Source organism: Ambystoma mexicanum, chromosome 10, assembly GCF_040938575.1.
Source record: "Ambystoma mexicanum isolate Mex_15411 chromosome 10, UKY_AmexF1_1, whole genome shotgun sequence".
NCBI lineage: Eukaryota > Metazoa > Chordata > Amphibia > Caudata > Ambystomatidae > Ambystoma > Ambystoma mexicanum.
The window spans coordinates 726,356,860-726,378,224 of record NC_090932.1 but is presented as its reverse complement, the minus strand read 5'-3'; the positions used below and the strand labels follow the sequence as shown (position 1 = coordinate 726,378,224).

The 21,365-nt window shown below is 48.2% G+C and overlaps 1 protein-coding gene across 38 annotated transcripts in view; it reads left to right on the top strand.

The window, feature by feature from the left end:
* The window catches only part of LOC138491680 (von Willebrand factor A domain-containing protein 5A-like), a 925,839-nt gene that overhangs the window by 720,252 nt on the left and 184,222 nt on the right, over positions 1-21,365 (top strand). For 24 of the 38 annotated variants that reach the window (XM_069618327.1, XM_069618326.1, XM_069618336.1 and 21 more), the window contains one exon: positions 8,272-8,334. The exons of the other annotated variants lie outside the window; for them this stretch is intronic. In XM_069618327.1, coding sequence (XP_069474428.1) covers positions 8,272-8,334 — 63 coding nt within the window. The remainder of the gene's footprint in view (positions 1-8,271; positions 8,335-21,365) is intronic. 38 annotated transcript variants of the gene reach the window in all.

Genomic DNA, 21,365 nt, shown 5'->3' with positions numbered 1-21,365 from the left:
GTGTTGTCCAATATTAAAGTGTCTTGCTCCTACCAAACTGATCAGATAGTAGCATGTGGCCCACGGCTAAAGTAACCTGCTCTACTCAAACAGATCCTCTTCACAAAAAAGTGAGGGCTCAATGTACTGGCGTCGGGGCTGACCTGTCCCCCCCTCGTAAGGATTCATCATCCACCCTCTCTCCTTTAGTGAATATATCACCACAGAATCCGAGAATAGCTCTACTGGAACCCCCCACTTTACCTGTGCCAGCACGTTTAGCCGGCTATCAGGAGGCGCAGAAGCCAAAAAGGACAGACCTAAGGTCTGTGCGCCTTAGGAAATCTAACATGCCATCTCTGGAGAATGAAGACATCAAGGCCCTTGTGTTGGACAATCAGAACTTCATTATTTCTAATGTCCCCAGATCAGCTAAGAACGAATCCCAGAGACGCACTCCGTAATAAAGTCCTTGCATGGCTACGTGCAAGGACGGGGCTTGGCGTAGTGCGTTCCTCTGATTTGAAACTCTTGCGCAGAATTGACTTAGCCAACTGTTGTTACCAGGGGAATAGTGATTGTATTTTGGTGGGATGTGGAGCTGGTACCCTGCCCATGTATCTGAAACTTTGTAAATATTTGCCTATGGGCTCTACGAATCTTGAGCTTATTGTCTAATCTATTGTTTTGTTATTTTTTTGCTGTAATTTGATGTGCTTTGTTCTAATGGGTCGCGTAATTTCCCCTTTTATGATTTGTAGTGTTATTTTAAACTTTTCGCTAATGTCACTTAATTTCTATATCCTTCTGATGCTTTGTTTTTTGTGTTTTGCTCCTATGTATTTATGCTATTTATTCTTTTCATGTTGTTTGTAAGTTTTTGTTTTTGTGTAGCACTCTGAGGCCTATGGGTTAGCAGCGCTTTATAAGAATAAAATCAAATCAAATCAAAATCAAATCACTGCATACATTTTTGTCTTTCTTTGGCACTGTTGCTGAAGCGCCTTGGTGGGCCATTCTCTCTCTCTCTCTCTCTCTAGGACTCACAGATTTCTTGTGGCGTCCTTCGGTTCCCTCGCTGTAGACAGGAGGCAGCACTCTGATGTCCCACTTTCCTCTGGGCTCTCGCACCGTGTTTGGGTGGTAGTGAGGCTGTGTCCAGGTTCCCGTGGCTGCTAGGAAGTTTCTTCTTCCTTCCCTCTTGCATTTGCTGCATGGTGAACTGGCCTCTGCAGTCCTTTGTCTCCTGCCTTCCTCCCGAGCCTGCGGGCTCTAAGGTCATTTTAACGTCCCCAGAGAGCCTCGGTCAACACCGAGAGGGCTCGGCTTTCTCAGGTTGAGTTCTACCACTTCATGCTGGGTAAAGTTTTTAAATATCTCGGTACCTATCATACGCTCACAGCCACTAGAGTGTATCTGGTGCTTCTCGTTCCTGGTGATCTGCATTACTCCATTCAGCCTCCTTGTCCCAGTATTTCTGGATGTATGGAGGTTTTAGGCAGGTCTTGGTGTTTTATATGTAGAGTATTGGAAGCTGTTACCAGTAAGTTTTGTTGATGAAAAAGTTGTCATAGGTGCAAGATATGCAAATGGTTATTTTTCCTGACACCCAGCAAAGAGTGCTATGGGAGGTTTGGTACAGTGCTTGGTTTAGTGTGTGTGCATAGACAGTTACAGTCGTGGTTGCACAAAAGGCACAATCCCAAGTACCAATGTGAAAAAACTCCAGACCAGCAGTAGTACTTAACAGAGGCACATCCAGTGCTGTATTGGGGGGAACACACTGGTACCCTGGGGTCCAACTATCTCAAGGATTTGGGTACCTTACGCCCGTCAGATGACCTATTATTATTAATATTTATTATTATGGTATTTATTTAGCACAAAACTGGCTTTGAGAAGCAAAGGAGCGCTTTACAGAGGTATACAACAATACAGATACATAACAGAGTGCTTTACAGAGGTATACAACAGTACAGATTCATAACATAGCTTTTCAGAGTTAGCAACAGGACAGATATACAGCGGGGGTGGGATACAGAGGGGCACAGAGGAGGTGTACAGCTGTACCGTGTGGTGGGGAGCAGAGGGACAGGCAGCGTCTAGTGAGTCAGGTGGCGCAAGGGGGGATGTGATGGCCTAGGTATTGAGGCGCAGAGATTCCTTGAAGAGGTGGGACATGAGTTCTTTTCTGAATTGTAGGAGCATGGGAGCGAGTCTTATGCTGACGGGGAGGAGGTTCCATAGTCTTGGGGCATAGGCATACAAGGCTTGTTTTCTGGTATTTTCCTTTTTGCAGCAGCGGATTTCAGGTCTGCACGTGTCCTGGCTCTGGTGGTGCCCCGCCCGCCAGAGATGCTGAGTTTCTCTGCAAGGTAGCTGGGTGACTTGAGGGTCACTGCCCTATAGATGATGCAGCAAGGCTTGAAGGGGATTTGTGCTTGCAGTGGGAGCCATTGAAGGTTGATGAGGGCCGGGGTGATGTGGTGTATCTGCGTAGACCCTTGATGAGACCTAAGGGCATTGGGGGGACATACCTTGTGCCAATACATCCATAGGGATCACCATAACATTGTCTTTCACAAGAAAGACCTCCAATAGCCAAGTTGGAAGTGTCCTGGAGCGCTTCAAACTGCAAACTGCCAGGAACCCTGATTGCCTGCCTCATCCATGCAGTGCAGCACGGTCCTGAGCAAGAGATAGGGCCAGACTCAGGAACTCAGTCCTTTAGAAGCTTAAACCGCCTGATTTATGTCAATCATTGACCATACTGTCTTGTTAAGACTAACCTACCTGATAATCTCTCCCCAGTAGGGAGCCACGTAGCGTGTCCCTTAGGCCTTACTACCCCCCATACCAGTTGTATTTTACAATAAAGAGAAAATAAGTGAAATAAAAATCTTTCTTGGTTTGTCTATTGTCATTACAGTGGCCAACCATATCCGTGGCTACTAGACTGTAGATCATACATTTTATGTGACAACCCCACCTAACTTCATAAAAGAAGTATGGTGCAGGGGCCCCAATGGGGAGAATCTCAGTGTTGGTGGCATTGAGGCAGAGGTAATTGGCAGTGCACCAGGCCTGGATGGCACAGAGGCAGTCAGGGATGAAGGAGGCTGCAAGGGTGTCAGTGGGAAGTTTGAAGAAAAGTTGTGTATCGTCAGCGTAGCACTGTAAGTTGGCCGAGAAGGAGAAAATGAGTTGTGCCAGTAGAAAAAGGTATATGTTAAAAAGCCAGGGCAAAAGAATGATGTAGCTTTGGGGGGTGTCACAGGTAGCAGAGGAGGAAGGGGGTAGCTTTAGATGCCAGAGCGTATACATAGCTGGAGAGAATGGATGGTGGGAAGAGCAGAAAAGGGAGGAAAGCGGGTAGATGAGATTAATAAAAGTGGGATGGTTAGAATGTCTTTTGTGAGAGGGGCGAAATTCAGGGACTTGGAGGAGATGGAGATAGGGAAGGTAGAGATGAATGGGGATGGGTAGCGGGGCGAGCGTTTGGAAGGAGTGTTTAAAAGGTAAATAGAGAGTGAGTGGTAGCATTAAGGGGAGCAATGGGTGTATTATAAATGGAGAATTTAGAGAGGGAAGGAAAGGAAGAGCCAAAGGCAACTAAAATGCAATGTGCAGGACAATTACAATACAATGGCAATAGGTCACTAAAATGCAATGGCAAGACAATACAGAATTGATCACGATGGACTTTAAGGCAGACTGCAGTAACCTGAGTGGTTAAGAGAGTAAAATAGATTGTAATAATCAGCTGATGGACATTGGTGATGAAACTCACATACTGGACATTTGTAAAATAAAAAGGAGTGGCAGCCAGGATGTGGGGAATGAAAGGGAGGGAGGCCCTAAGAGTACAGGCCTGTCCGGACCCAAACAAGGCTGAACAGGAACTACCATTGGTTTGGATCCCTTAGCTGTAGAAAACCTGGTTCAGCAGAAACAAATAAATGGTATGTTTTACTTAATTAGCCTCTAGCCTGTATGCCTGCTTTAATAATGCCGATTCTCAGAGGCAGGCTAGGCAGAGAAGCCAAGTGCAGGCCCAGGGTCTCAAGCCCCAGAATGGGAGTGACACTGATGGTGGCACTAGGACCACTGAATTGACTTCTGGCGTGGGCCCTCCTGTTCACTCAGATGCATGTAGGATACAGCAGTCACTACGTTTCAGGGCAGCCTATTGGCTGTTTGCTTAGCCGGGGGAGCCACGTTCAGGCTCAGGGCCTCCTATGGGGCTTAAACCCCCAGATTGGAGCAAGCGCCAGCTGCTGATAATGGCAAGGGTGTTCTTGGTCCTATGAACATAGAACTGGCATGGAAATTCACAGGCATAATGAGGGCTGTGTAACAAATTACCGTGTATCAGGCTTGGGGATGTGGCTGGGGTGACCCCAGACGCTGGGTCCCACCACCCACTCTGTAATATAGGGTTTGGAGGAGGGGCCACCTAGCCCCAACACATCACCAGCCTTAAAAAGAATACCTTCTCGCTAGAATACTTAATACATCAATCTTCACATGGTCTCTCCAAGTTCTCATTCTAAATTTTTTTTTATGTTATTGAATCATCTATCCTGGTGTAGGGTTGATAGTGGAATTTCTTAGGGTTTAGACCATTATATAAGAAGATTTTCCTTCATAAAGAATGAAGTGCAGGATGATGGGTAATGAACTTACAAAAAAGTGCTCAAGTTTCTGGATACCATAGGGAGAACCACTGTTTCTCCCTGTTTTATTATTAGGTTTCAATAAACAAACCAGTCATGTTTTAATTGAATAGATGCTTAGATCGAATTCATGGAGTGGCAAACACTGTTTATTGTAAGAACCGAATACATGGGTATAAGGGCTCCCCCTTCTTGCCTTAGTGTTCCCCAGAATATTTTGTCAATAACTCATCCTGTTATTCCCAACACTTTCTCAGAAGCCCTGATGCCTGCATGAAACCCATATGGTCAGACTATCTCGCCCCACCAAAAACCCTAATAAAGTTATTATGCCCTATTGCTGAACCGGTCTTAATACCGTTTACATTTGCACCATTGACCTAGGAGTAAGGTCTGTTTGGAGTTCACATTACAGAACAAGAAAGCAAACAGAGATGGGGGACAGGAATGCAGTGCCCTGCTCCCCCACATCAACTGGAATACACAATTTTGTGACTCACAGAGGACTGGTGTCTATAGAAAGGGGAATGGTGGTGAGCCATGTGAAGACTGTCTGGGATTCAAAACAGCAGGCCACCCTCTTGTGAACTACACAGAATTGTGCTTGTCAGTGTGAACTAATTAGGAGCAAAGGGTGATTCAAATTTGATAGACTAATAAACACACTTGGCGCAAAAAGGCACAACAGCCGAGTGTGGTACAGTATTTTCAGGCCACGGACATGGGTCCGCTTATATTTGAAAAGCTTCCAGATCATTCAGAGTGTGAGTGTTAGAAGATGGTAGACAAGAGTGGTGCAGATGCAGAGTGAGATGAAATGGCGAGTGAGAAGAAAAGAGAGCAAGTATGAGGGAGGCGAATACACAGATGTACGAAGGGGAGGAAGAGAAAGGAAGGAGAGGAGAGCGACAAAACCTGTAGAAGGGGACATTTGAAGATGAGATGAAAATGCAAAAGGTTTTGGGATGGAGGGAAAAGACCTGGGGAGGGTGACAGTTGGAGGAGGAGGGAAGGAGTGAAAGATTTGAGAGTAAGATGGAAAATACTTGGAGAGCGGGGCCAGAGAGCATAAGAGGTGTAAGAGCTGGAAAGAGAATGAAGAGAAATGAGAATTTATCATGCCTGTAGGTGAACCCCTATGTTCAGACTCTCACTCTCTTGCCCCATCAACCCCTATTAAATTTATTTCATGCCCTTGTGTTGAGTGTCAGGCCTAGGAGAGGTCAGATTTGCACCGGAGTACCAGTAACAAGGTCTGCTTGGAGTTTACATTACAGGAAAGGAAAGCAATTAGTGACAGTAGGAAGTGTGGGATAAAAGAGGAATGACGGATCCCGCAGCCCCATAACATCCAGCATTAAAAACTGGTTTGTCTTTCAGATGACCAGCAATAATCTACCTGTAGGTTGCTGTAGAAACCCTCCACGATCATACGAACGAACCATTGGCGCAGACTGGCGAGTGAAGTGCCAGTGGCCAGCTGTGAAGAGACTGTCTGGGATTCAAATGGCAAACACTCATGTGGCTCTGTCCGTAGAGCTGCACCTGTCATTGTGAATCACTCCGGAAGGGAAGCCCAGAACAATTCAAATCTCAAAAACAACTCACCATTTTTGGCACCAAAGACTCCACAGCTGAGAGTGTTCTTGTGTTTGGGGGTCCTGGAGGTGGGTCCACTCTCGTGTTTCAGCAGCTTCCGAATCATGCACAGTATGAGTATTTTAAGTTTGATAGTTGTGAAGAGTGAGATGCAAGGGCTAGTGAGGCGATGAATGTAGAGTGAGCAGAAGAGAGGCAGTGATACATAGTTGGCAAAGAGGAGGAAGGAAGGATGAAGATAAATAAAGGAGAGGGTAGTCGGAAGATCTGTGGAGGGAGACAATCTGAGGAGGTAAAGGAGTGAAATATTTGAGAACAGAGGCTAAAGAGCTAAATAGGGACCAGAAGCTGGAAGAGACTGAAAAGTGGAAGAGGGGGAAGGAGAATGAAGCAACCTGATAACATGGGAGGAGAAGGTAAAGGTAAGTAGGAGAGATAAATTAGAGAGAAATGAAGAGGGGGGAGGTGAGAAAGGAATGTTAAGAAAGTCTCTGATTATGAACAGGCTGGCATAACAAAAGCAAGATAAGTGAATGAAAGAGTGAGAGAAGTAAAGGTTAACAACCCATCTAGTGCCCTTAGAAGCAGATGAGAGAGGAGAAAATGCATTGAAGGTAAAGCTAAAAGGGCAGGTGAAGAGGGGTGATTGTTACATTGCATCGAGTGGGAAAATACAGGAGGCATGAAAGTAAGTTTTGGAGAAGGGAGTAAAGAAGATCAGACATCAGAGGAGTTTTCAAAGTGGTAGTGTAGATGAGACACCTGTCCATCTTATGTTTGGATTGGCTTATGGAAGAGTTGGGCACCAGTCACCTGGGGCTCATACCAACATCTCACCGGCACCAGTCAGCTCTAAAAAGGTGCCCTCCAGGTGTGTTATTATGAAAGTGGTGTGAGGAGTCCGAAATGAGAGCCAGACATAAGTTTGCTATGTTGTTGGTTAGAGTCGTTTATTGAAAATAAAATGGGTTGGGAAAAGGTCTCGCTGACCCTGCTGTAGAGGAATTTCCGTACCTAAATAAAACAAAGGCTCTGTCCGTGTCAAGATGTCAAAACAAAACTGTCCTGTGCCCAATGTTCTATTCTGACTCCCACACTACAAACTTAACTCCAAGGTGAAAAAGGGAAGTGTCTTTAACCTTCAGTGGTTTGGAGAAAGTGTTCATGAAGGAAGGATAAATGAGCTGGACAAATGTTTTGTCAAGGATAACGTTCTTGGTTCTAGAAGGTAGCTCTCTTCCCCTGGATTCTTCTTTACTCCTTGAGGTTTTCATACATTGGTGTTCTCTGGACCTCTTAAAGCTAAATGTCTTTGTTTCAGAGGGATGTTCCCTTCCTCTGAATTCCTCTCTACTCCTTGAGTTTAATTCACCACAGTGCTTTGGAATCTCTCTTGGCCAAGTCCAACACTTGCACCATAACCGTTTGACTTCACAGTCTCTGGGCCTCTCTTGGCCAAGTACAACAGCAATTTAGCTTCACAATTTTGGTTTCTTTCAAGAATAGTTCTTTGGGCTTTTGTTGGTCAAGTGCAACAATTTCATATTTTAGGTAGGCTCAAGCGTCTGTGTGTTCTCTGTGATGAATCCGGTGGAGTCATCACTGATTTCCCGACAGTGACCTTCTCCCATGTGGCCGGGGGACGACAGCCACTACCTGATCCTGTCCCTTGGGGCAGCTATATGAGGAAGGATCACATTGGAGGAGACAGCCCCGGGAAGATATTGTGGTTCCATTGGATGAGACATGGTATGCCCCAGTTTCCCTTGAAAATAACATCCCCATGTCTGAAACCCTTATGGCCTATTGTCATGTATCCACAATGAAGATCAGGGAAAACCCTTCTACCAAAACATCTGACCAAAATTCCAACCATGGTCTAATTTTCCAATGTGATAAAATCACCTCTGTCAATTCCACTTGTCAATCAATCAGAACTAACTTGCCATCAAAACCTTTTGAAAATGCTTATGTGAATTCCAAAAGTCAATCATTCACAATGGACTTCTGTTCCCAGAATTCACAAACTACTGGGACGAAGAAGAAGGATCAAGCAATGCCTGCGATCTTCTCAGCTTAGGTAAGAGAAATGCTGTTCCCCAGCGTCTGCGAATGCCTGGGAGTTCTTCTCTGGCTCCTTGTTTTCCCACAGCGACCCTCAGTTCAGCAGTTACTTCTTCCTTCGGTGGTGAGCTGTCTGACACCACCACATCGGTCCTGGCTTCTCAGCTACTTGCTTCTCGTGGATTGGAGAAGGCCTCTCTCTCCAATCGTCACAGCAGCTGCCTTCCATTCCTTGTTTTGGACTGCTTGCATTTCCCGGTCACAGGTGAGTGCCAGCAAACACTAGAGAATTTGCTAGGCTTGCAGTCTCCTTTGCTGCACATTGCTTGAGTTGTTGAAGGGGTGATAGCAGTATGCCATTATGGCATGAGGGATGGAGGGAATATCCCTAAAAGGGAAAGGGGGTATTGTGCTTCATCTGATGATGTCATGTCATTCCCTGAGGGTCGCCTCCCCCCATGTGGTCCTCCCTCAAATAGTTCCCCTCAGGGTCAGGTAGCGGCTGCCATGCCCTGGCCACATGAGGAGAGGCTATCTCAGGGAAAGGAGTGATGACATCATCAGATTCATCACAAAAATCGGTCTCAGTGACATAGCTGCCAGCTTGCTTCTTGACTGACTCCTGCTAGGAAGGATTTTCATTTTTGGGTAATTTTCCCACCAGTTGTGAACCCCCCAACGTGTTGCTGTTGTCTGACCACCCTACCCTCACTTTTGCCAGTGGAGCTCAGCCTTCTGCTGTACTCCGCTGGGCTTTTGCTCATTTTGTTATGAGGACACTGACATGCCCTTAAGACAATCAGTACTGGGAGACTTTGTTTCCCTTAGTCTTTCACTTGTTGCTATTCTTTAGTAGCATTTTATCAGTGCACAATGTACCTTACACTACAGTATGCTGGGGTTCCTTTTTCATTTTTAAGGCCCTAGAAACCCTTGAAGGATTTTTGGTGAATGTACAAGTGTAAAAACAAAGAGGTGATGTCTGGAAGGTATAGACTGAATCATAACCACTGGCATTACTCGGGGCAACCCTCCAGACCATCGTTCTTCGCCTGCCAAGCCATTACAGAAGGGGAAAGACCATATGCAAATCAGGCTTGGTCAGTCGAGCCCGAACTGCTAGGTCACATCCCTTCTGCACAAGGCCACAAGCATCCCCAAACATGCTTCGGCCTTGTTGGGTCTCATCAGTGAGGAGTAGCTTGGGTCTCTAGGCCCAGCAGGCACGGGACCTACGTCTGGGCATACCCTGAGCCCACTGTTGTCCCATATGACCCTGTGTTTCTGATAGAACCTAGAAGGCCTGCAAGGGTGCTTTTACCCATTGGAATAGTGGGACAAACTATTCTCGGCACCTTCAACTTAACCTGTAAACGAGCCTTTTCGGAAGTGTTCCTAGACCGCCCAGTGAACTGACCAGCTCGTACGGGGCCTTTGCCCTAGGACCACTGCCGTCTTGAGTTATTACTTGAGCCTTTGGAGACTGTAAACTCTGGGTATAAGGCACTCTCACGCTGAGTTTCATACACCTGGCATACCTAGGTCTGTAATTAGGAGAGTACGCCTGAACCCGAGCATACGTATTCACTGTGCCCTCAGACTCGCTGCAGCAGAACTGGCCTGATCCCATCACCAGGAGTGGAGAAATCACCACTGTCCCGCCACAGAACCATCCCTGGAATGCAGCCTCTGAAAGCTGCAGAGCTGCGCAATTGCAGGATTTGAACCTGTGACCGAAGTGGACTTGACTGCCAAAGTTTGGTCCAGAGTACATCGAGGGTCGATGAGTACCTGCAACCCTTACCGGTGGCCCCTTGCACATCCATCAATTTTTACATACGAGTTTCCCCTGAGGGCCACTCTTCTTTATCAAGGTAGCCTGTACTACTGAACTATTCCAAACTCTTGCATCCTGTCCTGCCCTCTTGGGGTGACCCTTCTCGAATAGTGGGAACTTACTCTTCACTGCCTCACCCACCTTCCTGAGTCGCTGCAGCCCCTTGAAGAGACCCCGGTTTGACTTCACTGCACAATCACGTGTGCTAGCACCAAAAGTACTTTTGAGCTCAAGGCTCCACTCATCTTAGAGACTGGCTGGCCTCTTAGTTAGGGTTTGAATTGTGAAGGACTACCTAAACGATATTGATCCTTTTCTTTGCAGGTTGTGGATCAATACTGTGCACTATTCCTTTAGGACATTGGTGACTGTATATATGTTTGCTAGATTAGTGTTGTGTTGGTTTTGTTATTACTGCTGAATATTTACTTTGCGTTTTACTTAAAAGGCCTTTTATAAATGTATTTATATTTTAATATACACCTGAGTGAGTAATTGGTGCTATTGTTTGCTATGTGTGCTCATTGTGGGCTTTCAATCACCCTCACCCCTCCTAAGACCTAGTCTTGACCGCCGCCAATGCTACCGTGATTAGTCTGGCTTTCCAGAAGGTTGCCCTGTTCAAAGAAACTAGGCTGGCCTTCTGAACCTCTGCCCAACAGGTCAGAGTTCAGAAATCCATTTTAACACCTCCTACCAGCAAGTATTTCCTTCACCCCTTGCTTAGGCCACATGTGTGGTGTAAATATAATAAAACTGTAATTGCCTGTTGTCTTCCAGGGCTTAGAATGATACCTTTTGACACACATCTACCAGCAAGTATCCTTCCCCATTGCAACTGTACTAGCATGGCATAAAAAGCCACACTCACTAGTAGAGGGTCGCCCTCTTGTGACAAAGCTATCAGCCATTAATAGTCTCTTAGTTCTCCTCATTGGTCTCTGGCTCCTGCCAGGGTATGATATATTGCCCTCAATAGCCGGTTAACATTCTCCTTTCCCCTCGGCCTGATTCGGGCAATGTCTGAGATATAGTTTTCAATAATTTTACAGCTTTTATAAATATTATAAAATAAAATAAATACAGCTTTCATTATTCCTCTTAGTTCAGTCTCTGACAAGGTCTAAGATGGAGCCCTAAGCAGGCTTCCCGCATCCTCTCCGTATCTGGGTTTGGACTCCCCTTCTGACTCCCTCTGAACAACATTTGAAAGCCAGTCTGCTGCTCTCACTGGGCCTCATTATGAGTTGAGCAGTGAGGGTTAAATGCGGAGGTATTACCATATACCGCTGCATTACTGCACCGTCCAAGTATGAGTTGAGCAGAAAGTTGGAGGATTTACCACCAGCTATGAGCTGTGTATACATCTGTCAACATCTGCCTGTTTTCAGCGGAATTACTGCCATGGTAATTGCGTTGAAATGCTCCATTTAGTCCTATGGACTCCAATTAAATGGGGACTAACATTGCCACCACTTGTAATCTGGCAGTAATACCGCCGGATCAAGTGGCAGTAACAGTAATTCTGTTTCTGTTTTGTAACAGTAATTCTGTTTCTGTTTTGTGGTATCCCGGGGTGAAAGGGCTGCAAGACTTGTCCTTGGCCTCAAGCCCAGGGGTCTTATCTCTCCAGGACTGAAATCTCTGCACTGGCTCTCAGTGGCTGCAAGGATTAAGTTCAAAACCCTTTGCATCGTCCACAAGGCCTTCTGGGGCATGGGGCCTCAATACCTTCAACTCTCTCGTCCTAAATATCTTCCCTCTCGAGCTCTCCGCTCATCCGCCTCCAACTCCCTCAGGGTCAGTCGCTTTGCCAAGCAACAAGTTGGTGGTAGATCTCTCTCTTCGGCTGGGGCCTCCTTCTTGAACAGCCTCCCTGCGTCCCTGAAACTTGAGGAGAACCATCTTTGGTTCCGGAAGCACCTTAAAACCCTCCTCTTTGCTTCTGATTTCTCTCCCCCTCTCCCCTGCTGAAGTCCTGCTGATACTGATAGTGCAGGATTACCTGGCCACCCATCTCATCTCGGGCCCAAGCCCTGCCAGTTGCACGCCTGCACTGCCTCTCTGGCAACCCCTGCACCTGGGGACTGCTTTCTGTATCCCTACAGTCCCCCCACCAGCACTTATGTCTGCACTCACCCTGCACTTGCCACCAGATGGCCGTTCTTTTATTTATCTTGTTATTTATTATCCTATGTACTGCACTTCCACCTCCCTCTTACCCCCGCACTTTCCTTTTCCCCCTTCCCTTGCAATCTGAATGTCACCTGGCCTAGTAAGATCGTTGTCTGTCTTCCCTCTGTTCCCCCTCCCTTGCCTCATTGCGCCTTGAAACACTTGTGTATAGGCGCGTTATAAATGCCATATCATATCATAACATAACATAGCAGCAGCAAATATTTGTCCCCGTGGACCTGCCCGGTATCAAGCCTGCTTGGTCCTCATGGACCATATGTGGTACAGGGGGGTTAGCCGTGTAGCAAGGATCTTCGTGAATATGTTTGCGTCCGTCTTTATCAATGAGAGCGGCCTGTAGGAGAATACAGCTGGGAGTAAAAGTTAAAAAAACCTTCTCTATCTCTTTCTGGTCTGTCACTACTATCCCATCTGGCCGAGTTATGCAGGAGATGATAGTGCCTCCTTTCTCTCCTCTAAACATCTTTGCTAGGAGCCTGCCAGGACGTTCCTGCTCCCCATATCGCCTCGCTGCGGCGGGTCTATCGAAATAGCGAATCTCTCGGTCCGTTGCTGCTCTATACTCCTCTAGTTGGGTCTTGATATCTAGTTTAGTTTGTGGTCTGGGGTCTGTGGTGTATTGTTCCTGTAATTTAGCAATTTCCTTCTCCCGTCTTCTCAATTCCCTACGGTTATCTTTGAGTACCCCAAATTCTGTAGACATGGCTATGCCTCTTATATACACTTTAAAGGCATGTCATAGTATCGCCTGGTTTCCCACTGTGCCATCATTGTGTTCAAAGTATTCATTAATGTGCTGGGTAAAACTTCTCTTGTATACGTGGTCTGACATTGCTGTTGCCTTGAACCTCCATGGTGATCTTTGTGGTGCGATTTTGGGGATATGCATAGTTATCAAAATCGGGGAGTGATCTGACAATGTTCTAAGCTAACCTCCCGTGTACTAGCACATAGTGTCCCTCTGGGTCGCTTTCCGTGTTATAGTGCATAAATGGTATTGACCTGTGTATCAGCGTTAGCACACCACATGCTCTGCTGGAGTATGTCGTGCAAAAGTGATGATTCCCCCATCCAGGTGCCATCCTTTCTGCTTGGTATCCCAACAGATGGGTCTCCTGAAGGTACACAATTTGGGCCCCCAGCCTGTTAATGTACGCCATTATTTTCCTCCTCTTTACTGGTGTCCCCAATCCTCGTACATTCCGGCTTAATAATGTGATCCCGTTCTGATCCTTCTTAGCCATATGTGACAGCGGCGTCCATTAGGTACATGTTGTACAAGTGTCCCATAAAATTCTCGTATGTCCTTTTGATCCGTATCTGTGCATTTTTAACTTTAACACCCCACCCAACATCCCTTCCCCCCACCTCCACCCTCATAGTTCCCCGAACTTCAACTATGTCATACTCCTTATGCCCCCCATATCCCACTCTCCTTAATGGTCCATATAATTTATGCACATCCATCGGGGGGTCGCTGCGTTGGCAGCCAAGGCCAAAGACCATGAGCCTCATTACGAGGTTGGAGGTAAGGGAAAAACGATGCCGGTAAAGGATTACCGGCATCACTTACCGCTCCGGTCTATTATGACCCGCCAACCCGCTATTAGCGGCACCCTAAATAACAGTGCCTCTAATAGCGGCATGGGCGCGTACACGCGCCCCTTTGGGGAGGAAATGCCGGCATGCCGGTAATAGGAGGACATCACAACCCACGCGGACATGCAAATACCGGCATCCCGGAGGTGGTAATCAGGGGCTGCACGATGCCGGCCATACAGGCATTACGGACCACCCGCAAACAGCAATCAGCAATCAAGCCAACTGCCACAGGTGCAGACAATCACCACATGTGGAGTCAATGGAGGCTGGGCCAGTATAAAATGAGTACATCCAAACACCACACCCCTTCCTACACCAAAATGCTACCACTAGCTGTTGCAATCATGGCGCTGGAGGACATGCCCACACTGCTACAACTACAGCAACAACACCAACTACAACAACTACAGCAGTAACCACAGGCAGCACAGAGGAGACGCAGGAGAAGGAGGGTGAGACAGGGCCAGCAATTACCACCAGTGCAGCCAGCAGTGCCTCGTAGGCAGCCACCAATCCCTCGCATCAGACCCAGTCCATTCAACCTAACCCCTGAGAAGATCCACACCCTGTACCGGTTGGACCGGGACACCATCACCACCATAGTGGACATGATACACAGCGACATTGGCAGCCTCATAGAAATATGCACTGCCATCCCCCCGCTACTAAAGGCGGTGTCTGTGCTCCACTTCCTGGCCACAGGCACCTATCAACACACAGTGGGGCAGCTGCATGGCATGTCACAACCACTATTTTCACAAATGCTGAACCAAGTGCTGGATGCCCTCCTGAAGCACGCAAGCACCCCCATATCCCTACCACGGACAGCCCAGGAGATAGCCGAAACCAAAGTAGCTTTCCATGCACTGGCAGGCATGCCCAATTGTGTTGGTGCCCTGGACTGCACCCATGTGGAATTGGTAGTCCCCCATGCCATAGAGGTGGTGTACCGCAATTGCAAGCAATACCATTCCATCAATGTGCAAATGGCATGTGACTCCGGCAAGATCATCACACAATGCTGCGCCCAATTTCCCAGATCAACACATGATGCTATGGTGCTGCGTATCTCCACGCTACACCCTCACATGGTGCGACATGCTGGACCACGTGCCTGGCTGCTTGGTGAGTTGCCTGAGTGGGCCATGACAGTGCAATGGGCTACTGATGTGTAGGGATGCATACTCCACCTGGGTGGGAAAGAGAGGGGATGCATACTCCACCTGGGTGGGAAAGGGGGGGATACATACTCCACCTGGGTTGGAACGGGGGGATGCATACTCCACCTGGGTGGGAGAGGGGGTGGGGTGCATAATCCACCTGGCTGGGAAAGGGGGGAGAAGCATACTCCACCTGCGTGGGAAAGGGGGGGATGCATACTCCACCTGTGTGGCAATTGACGGTGATTGGAGAATGCATGCAGAGCTAGACACTCCTGACCTGAATCTCCCAAACCCAAAATGACACATCACTGGCAAACATTTTACCAATTATGCATATCGATGACAACAAGTAAGAGGCACAACCACGCCACCATGGGTATGTCAAGCAATGCATGATTGAACAGTATTGCAACTGTGGCAATGTGGCTGGTGTGACCATGCACAGTGTATAATACACAGCATAAATGGGAGGCTAAACATTGTTGTACAACCACAGTACATCCGCCTCAGCATGCATTATTTCACCCTTCATCATCTATTGAACGCCATCCACACTACCACACCTCATAGCAGTATAGTATGCATCTAGTTAACATTCTTGCATACGTACAGGGACATGTGCATGTCCACACCAAATAGCTGCACCCATGACTGTGCCTCTTGAAGGTGGCAGCTCAGAGTGACAGACACCTATTTGTATTCACTTGCAGGTGATGGAGGATATCCCTTGAGGGCGTGGCTACTTACCCCTGTGTGGAACCTACAGAGCAGCCATGAAGAGGAGTACAATCGTGTTCACACCCGTACCCGTGTTGTGATTGAGCAGACCTTTGGCCTGTTGAAGGCGCGTTTCCGCTGCCTAAGCAGGTCTGGTGTGGCACTCCTTTATAGGCCTGAGAAGGTTGCAAAGATCACCATGGCCTGTGTCATGCTGCACAACATGTGCGCCTGGAGAAATGTGTCACTGCCACCTGACGATGATGAGGATGGAGACGGAGGTGAAGTAGCCCCCCTGCCAGTACGTGATGCACGGGAAGGCCCATGCAGTACGCCAAGCACTGATTCACGAATACTTCTGAACCACAGGGACTATGATAGATATGTGTCAGTGACTCACTGGGTCCATGTGGACATGCACACAAGGATTGTTGGGAGTTGGCCACTGAATACCGTCACACATTAAATGGATACACACAAAATGAACAATGTCCAGCCATTGAATGTTTTTCACACAACGTGTGTATTAGTTCAAACATCAGAAATGTGAACACTCCCCCCCAAACCCCCAGTGAACTCCCAAACCCACCCAAAAAACCCCAGTGAACTCCCAAACCCACCCCACAAACCCCCCAAAAAAACAATATACTCGGGGGCTTGGGTTGGGTGGACATGTCACTTCTGTGACTCACTCCTGGTCCACATTGCCATCCAAGTCATCCTCGGTGGTGGCCGGCGCATGTAGGGACTCCCCTCCAACTGGTGTGGGTGTGGGCTGCTGGGTCTGAAGTGTGTCCGGCACACTGGCAGCAGGTGTTGTTGGCTGTGTTTCGGCTCGGTCAGGCACACTGCCTGTGGGTGTGGCCTGCTTGTCTGCCATGGAGGTGGTGGTGGCGGTAGCCCTTTTCTTTTAGTGGGACGTGGATGCCCTCGCAGTGTTCTCTTGCCTGGCATCTTCCTCATCGGTTCCTGGGGGGTAGAAGAGATGCAGGGCATCAGTGATAGTGTTACATGCCAGAGGCATAAAATTGTGCTGTTCAATATTCATTCATTCATGCATTCATGTCTTACAGGTGTGTCACACAGGGTATTCTGAGGGGGCATTTTGTCATTCACTGCATGGCAGGTGGCATGCCGTTGATTTGGGGTTTGTGTGATGTGTTACATGGGAACGGTCCAGGTGTGTTGGCCGTGTGTTGGTTATGGGATTGGCACTCAGCATGCATTTCTGTGTGGCAGGGTTTGGGCCGCAATCTGGACTTGGATATGTTAATGTGGGTGTTGAGACATGCATTGCCTTGCCTAGACTCTCTTCCACATCACTTGTGCTATGTCATGGTTTCCCCTACAGGGATGTGCAGGGTCACTCACCTCCTTCTGGGGATCATGCCTCAGCCATCTCCATCTCCCTGAATCCCTCGATCGACTCTGGATTGATGAAGCTGCTTGCGGTCTCCTCCCAGGGCATCATTTTTGCAGGAGAGTGGGGACCCCCGCCTGTGGCCATGGCCGCTCTCCTGTTGCTTGCTATGATGTTGCGGACCCTCAAGCGGAGGTCGTCCCACCTCTTACGGCAATCCCTGACAGTACGTGGGGTGGTCCCCACAGCCGACACCTTGCGGGCTACCTCCTGCCAGATGTCCTTTTTCTTCTGCTGGATCTCACGCTTCACGTCATGGGATTTAATGAGGTCTGCATGTGCAGCAAGAGTGTCCGCTAACATATTCAATTCAGCGTCGGAGAAACGCTGTTTCCGCAGCCGGGGGGTGGTCTTCCTGTTAGCCTTGGACATCCTCAAAGTATTGCCACAGAGCTCAACAGGAATCAACTGGTGGTGCGGGAGGATGGCAATGAATTGTGTTTTTAAAGATGGCCACCGGGCCATTTCCCGTTCCGACGCGATGACATTATTTCCGGGTCCGGTTTTCCGAGCCCGGTATTAGCATGTTGGTATTACCGGGTCGGTATTTAGGGGTTCCTCTTAGGCGCTGCCGGTATCGGTGGGTCCTGTGATTGCGCTATCGGGGGGTTGGAGGGCCTTTTGCGGCATGCCGGTATGGCCATTACCGGCATGGAGGTTCGCGCGCGCTCGCGCACTCGTAATCACCCGCTATTAGTGGGGTCATACGAGCACGGACCCGCTCGTTCCGCCATGCCGGTAATGACCCCATTTTTACCACGCTACTCGTAATGAGGCCCCATCACTTGTCTGCCCTCAGTATTTCTTTACTTGCTTGTTACTTGCACTCATAATAAAAACAGAGGCATCCTTTGTCTTTAAAGTTTCTTTTTTTTTTTTTGGATGCCGCCTCCCAACTATTTATACTTCTTCGTCTTCTGTGCTATTATTCCCTCAGTCCTGTCCATGCTGCAGCGACTTGCTTCTGTTGTCCTCTGTGGTGGTCGGAGTCTGTTTTGGCTATCCTGGGATATTTGCTTCCACGAAGCTGGCTGCCTCCTCCGGAAAAGTGAAGAAATATGTCTTATTGTTATGCTGCATTCGAAGTCTGGCTGGGTACAGCATCGCTTAGGGAACTTTTCTCTCGCATAGCATTTTCTTGACCCCTATAAAAGAACGCCTCTCCTGCTGAACCGCGAGTGTGTAATCCGGGAAGATCTGAATCACATTGGAGCCCAATCACAGTTCCTGGTTGTCTCTGGAAGTACGTAAGACCAGGTCTCTATCTCTATAGTTCATTAATCTTGCAATGATTGGTCTAGGATAGGCACCGGGCTTGGGGCGCGGTGCCTGTGACCTGTGTGCACTTTCCACAACAAACATGGAGGACCAGCCCTGGTCCCCAAGCAGTTCCTTGAGTAATTCCTCCACAGCAAGCTCCATAGGACCTTTGAGTTCTTCTTCCGGGACCCCCACTATGCATATATTATTGCGGCGTGACCTAGCCTCCAAGTCCTCACATTTAAGTTTCACCGCTTCCAGGCCTTTTGCCATCTCCGTCACTGTGTTGCGTAGTGCTTCTAGTGTGTCCTCTGCTGTGCTGATTCGCGTCTCTGCTTCCGTGATGTGACGGGTGGCTTTTTCGAGTTGATTCCTGAAAGTCATCACATTCATGTTAATGCCATCCAGTTTGTCATTCAGAGCCACAAAGTTCTGCTGCATTGACGCGAATACTGCCTGTGGGTCCATAGTGGTTGCCGGTAAGGTGGGCATGGGTTGTAGGGTCTGCTTAGTTCTTACGTTGGCATCATGTCTGTCCTGACAACCGTGGTTGTGAACTTGTCTATGGCACCTTTTCCCTTTTTGGAGCCTGCCCCTTCTTCTCCTCTAATGATGGGTTAGTGACCCGTGCAGATTGTAGGTTCTTCTGCTGCGGTTCTCTGTAGTATTAGGCTTATTCTCTGCCAGTTATATGGCCACGTGGAAACCTAGAATTTCAAGCAGTGCAGGTTCCCTGGTTCATGCCAGTCATTGGCGTAGCCATTGTGCTGTCTCCTTCACTTGCCAGATGTCTGCGATCTGTCCTAATAATGTAACTATTGAGTCTCTTTGCGTCTCGGGGGTCAGGTTTTACTATTGAGGTCCAACAGCGCCCAGGCGGTAGATTGTGAATTGTTGCTACAGCACATTCACGATGGGATTGCCTCACGGTATTCTGCAGGTGGTGCACCAGCTCACACTCTAATGGTGGGGCTGTATGAGTTCTTGTGGTACCACCAGTGCCAGGATTCTCTGTGTGAGCTAGTCGATGCTGATTTGGGAATCAGCGGTCGGGTGCAGGCACCAGGCGTCTGTTTTCGCTAGGCGTGGCAGCACCACCACTGTCCCTCCGTGTCCCCATGGATTTGTGCACCCAATGCCTTTCAGGTCAGGGCTAGGCCCTCAAATCCCCGGCCTGGTGTCGCATTGTTTCGCGAGGCGACAGCTTGGTATGATACAACTTAGGACGGTAGGTTATTGTTGATTAATTCTGGCAGTGAATGATGTTTCAATGTGTTGAAATGATGAGCTCCTGCCTGAGTTCGGGTGCCCGGGACAACCTGTGAAGCAGACATGCAGAGATGCTGCTGGTGTCCGCGGTGAAGTTGCTCAGGGCTGGGTGTCTCCCAACTCAGCGTTGCCCTGTGTGAGTGGCCCGGCAGCAGCTTATGCGTTCAGGCCTTATGGTAGTACGAGCGCATCATGTGTTGCCCTGGCGCTCTCGTGTTGATCTCCCCTTCTGGGATCAGTCCGTGCCACTGCTGCCGCACACTGTGCGCTCATTCAAGCTGGGGGGCCCTGCGGGTGTACCCAGGTATTCGTGCCTGGACGTGTATTATTAAAGGCGGGAAGACCGTCTGGTGCGATACAGGTTGCTGTGCTCCTCAGAGTCGGGATATCATCTGTGGGGATTCTGCGTGTCTTTAAAGTCTGCTGCGTGCGTCCATTCCGTAATGGGCGTGATCATTCGAAGCAGACTATCCCCAGGTGCGTGTGTTTTACCGGCTGCCTGTTGGCACTGCGTTGCGGCTTAACCTCAGAGCTGGGCGGTCCTCCTATCAGCCAGTGCTCGACGGGACTCGCCCGGAGCGCCAGCGGTTTTGCACGAGGGATGGGAGGGAAGGAGTGTGGCTTCTGGCCCCCAGTTGTGATCCAGTATTCTCACAGCTTCCCGGCGATGAATGCGAAGCGGCTGGTCCTTCATTAGGCAAAACTTAGTTTCTCGTGCCCTCCAGGGCCTGGAGAGCGCTTTCCACTGGAGCTCTCCTGTCTCCTGTCACACAGTATTTATCCGGATATTCAGCACCGATTGTGTTGATTTTTCGCCCGCATGTAGTAAAGCCATTCAGACGACCTTCAGGATATTTTTATATAAAATCAGGCTACATTTTGCGAGTTGTAGCTTCTTTGGCCTCAGCTTCCACCGGAGCTCACGCGGGTTGCTGCATCTGGCAGTGTGTGCAACAGCGCCCCCCTTAGGGCTCTATGTTCAATAAAATACTTGTATACAAAAACCAACTTGGATGTAAGTTCCAGCCTCGTAGAATACCTAGTGTACTCCCCTGCCAGGTTCTTTTCCACTTTGTTTAACTTTGCTTTCAGGTTTGACTTTTCCTGGTGTATTCCCCTGCCAGGACTTCTTTATATGATTTACTTAGTAGACTTACGAATTTGACTTACTTGGAATATTTTCCTGGGCTTTTCGTGTAATATACTCCACACACTTCCAGACTTGCTTTTTCCTGGTTTACTCTCCAGCCAGGACTTTTCATCTTTTTTACTTTATACAATTACAAACTTGCTTTTATACAATTGAAAGTATGCTTTCCCTGGTTTACTCTCTTCCTAGGGCTTTTCATCTTATTTACTTTATACAATTGCAAAACTTGCTTTTCTCTCACATTTATCTGTAAACCCTTTTTCGCTAATATTAAATTTCATATTCCTTCTCATTCACTGTCGGAAGCGGCTGTCATTTCTTACGGCAGTGCGGCTTGACGGCATTAGTTTGCTAGGTGCTTTCCTCTAACCGCTCCTGCCGGCGTCTCTGTGCGCGGTGCCTCAGGCTCTTTCCTCTGGGAGGGGGACTGTTC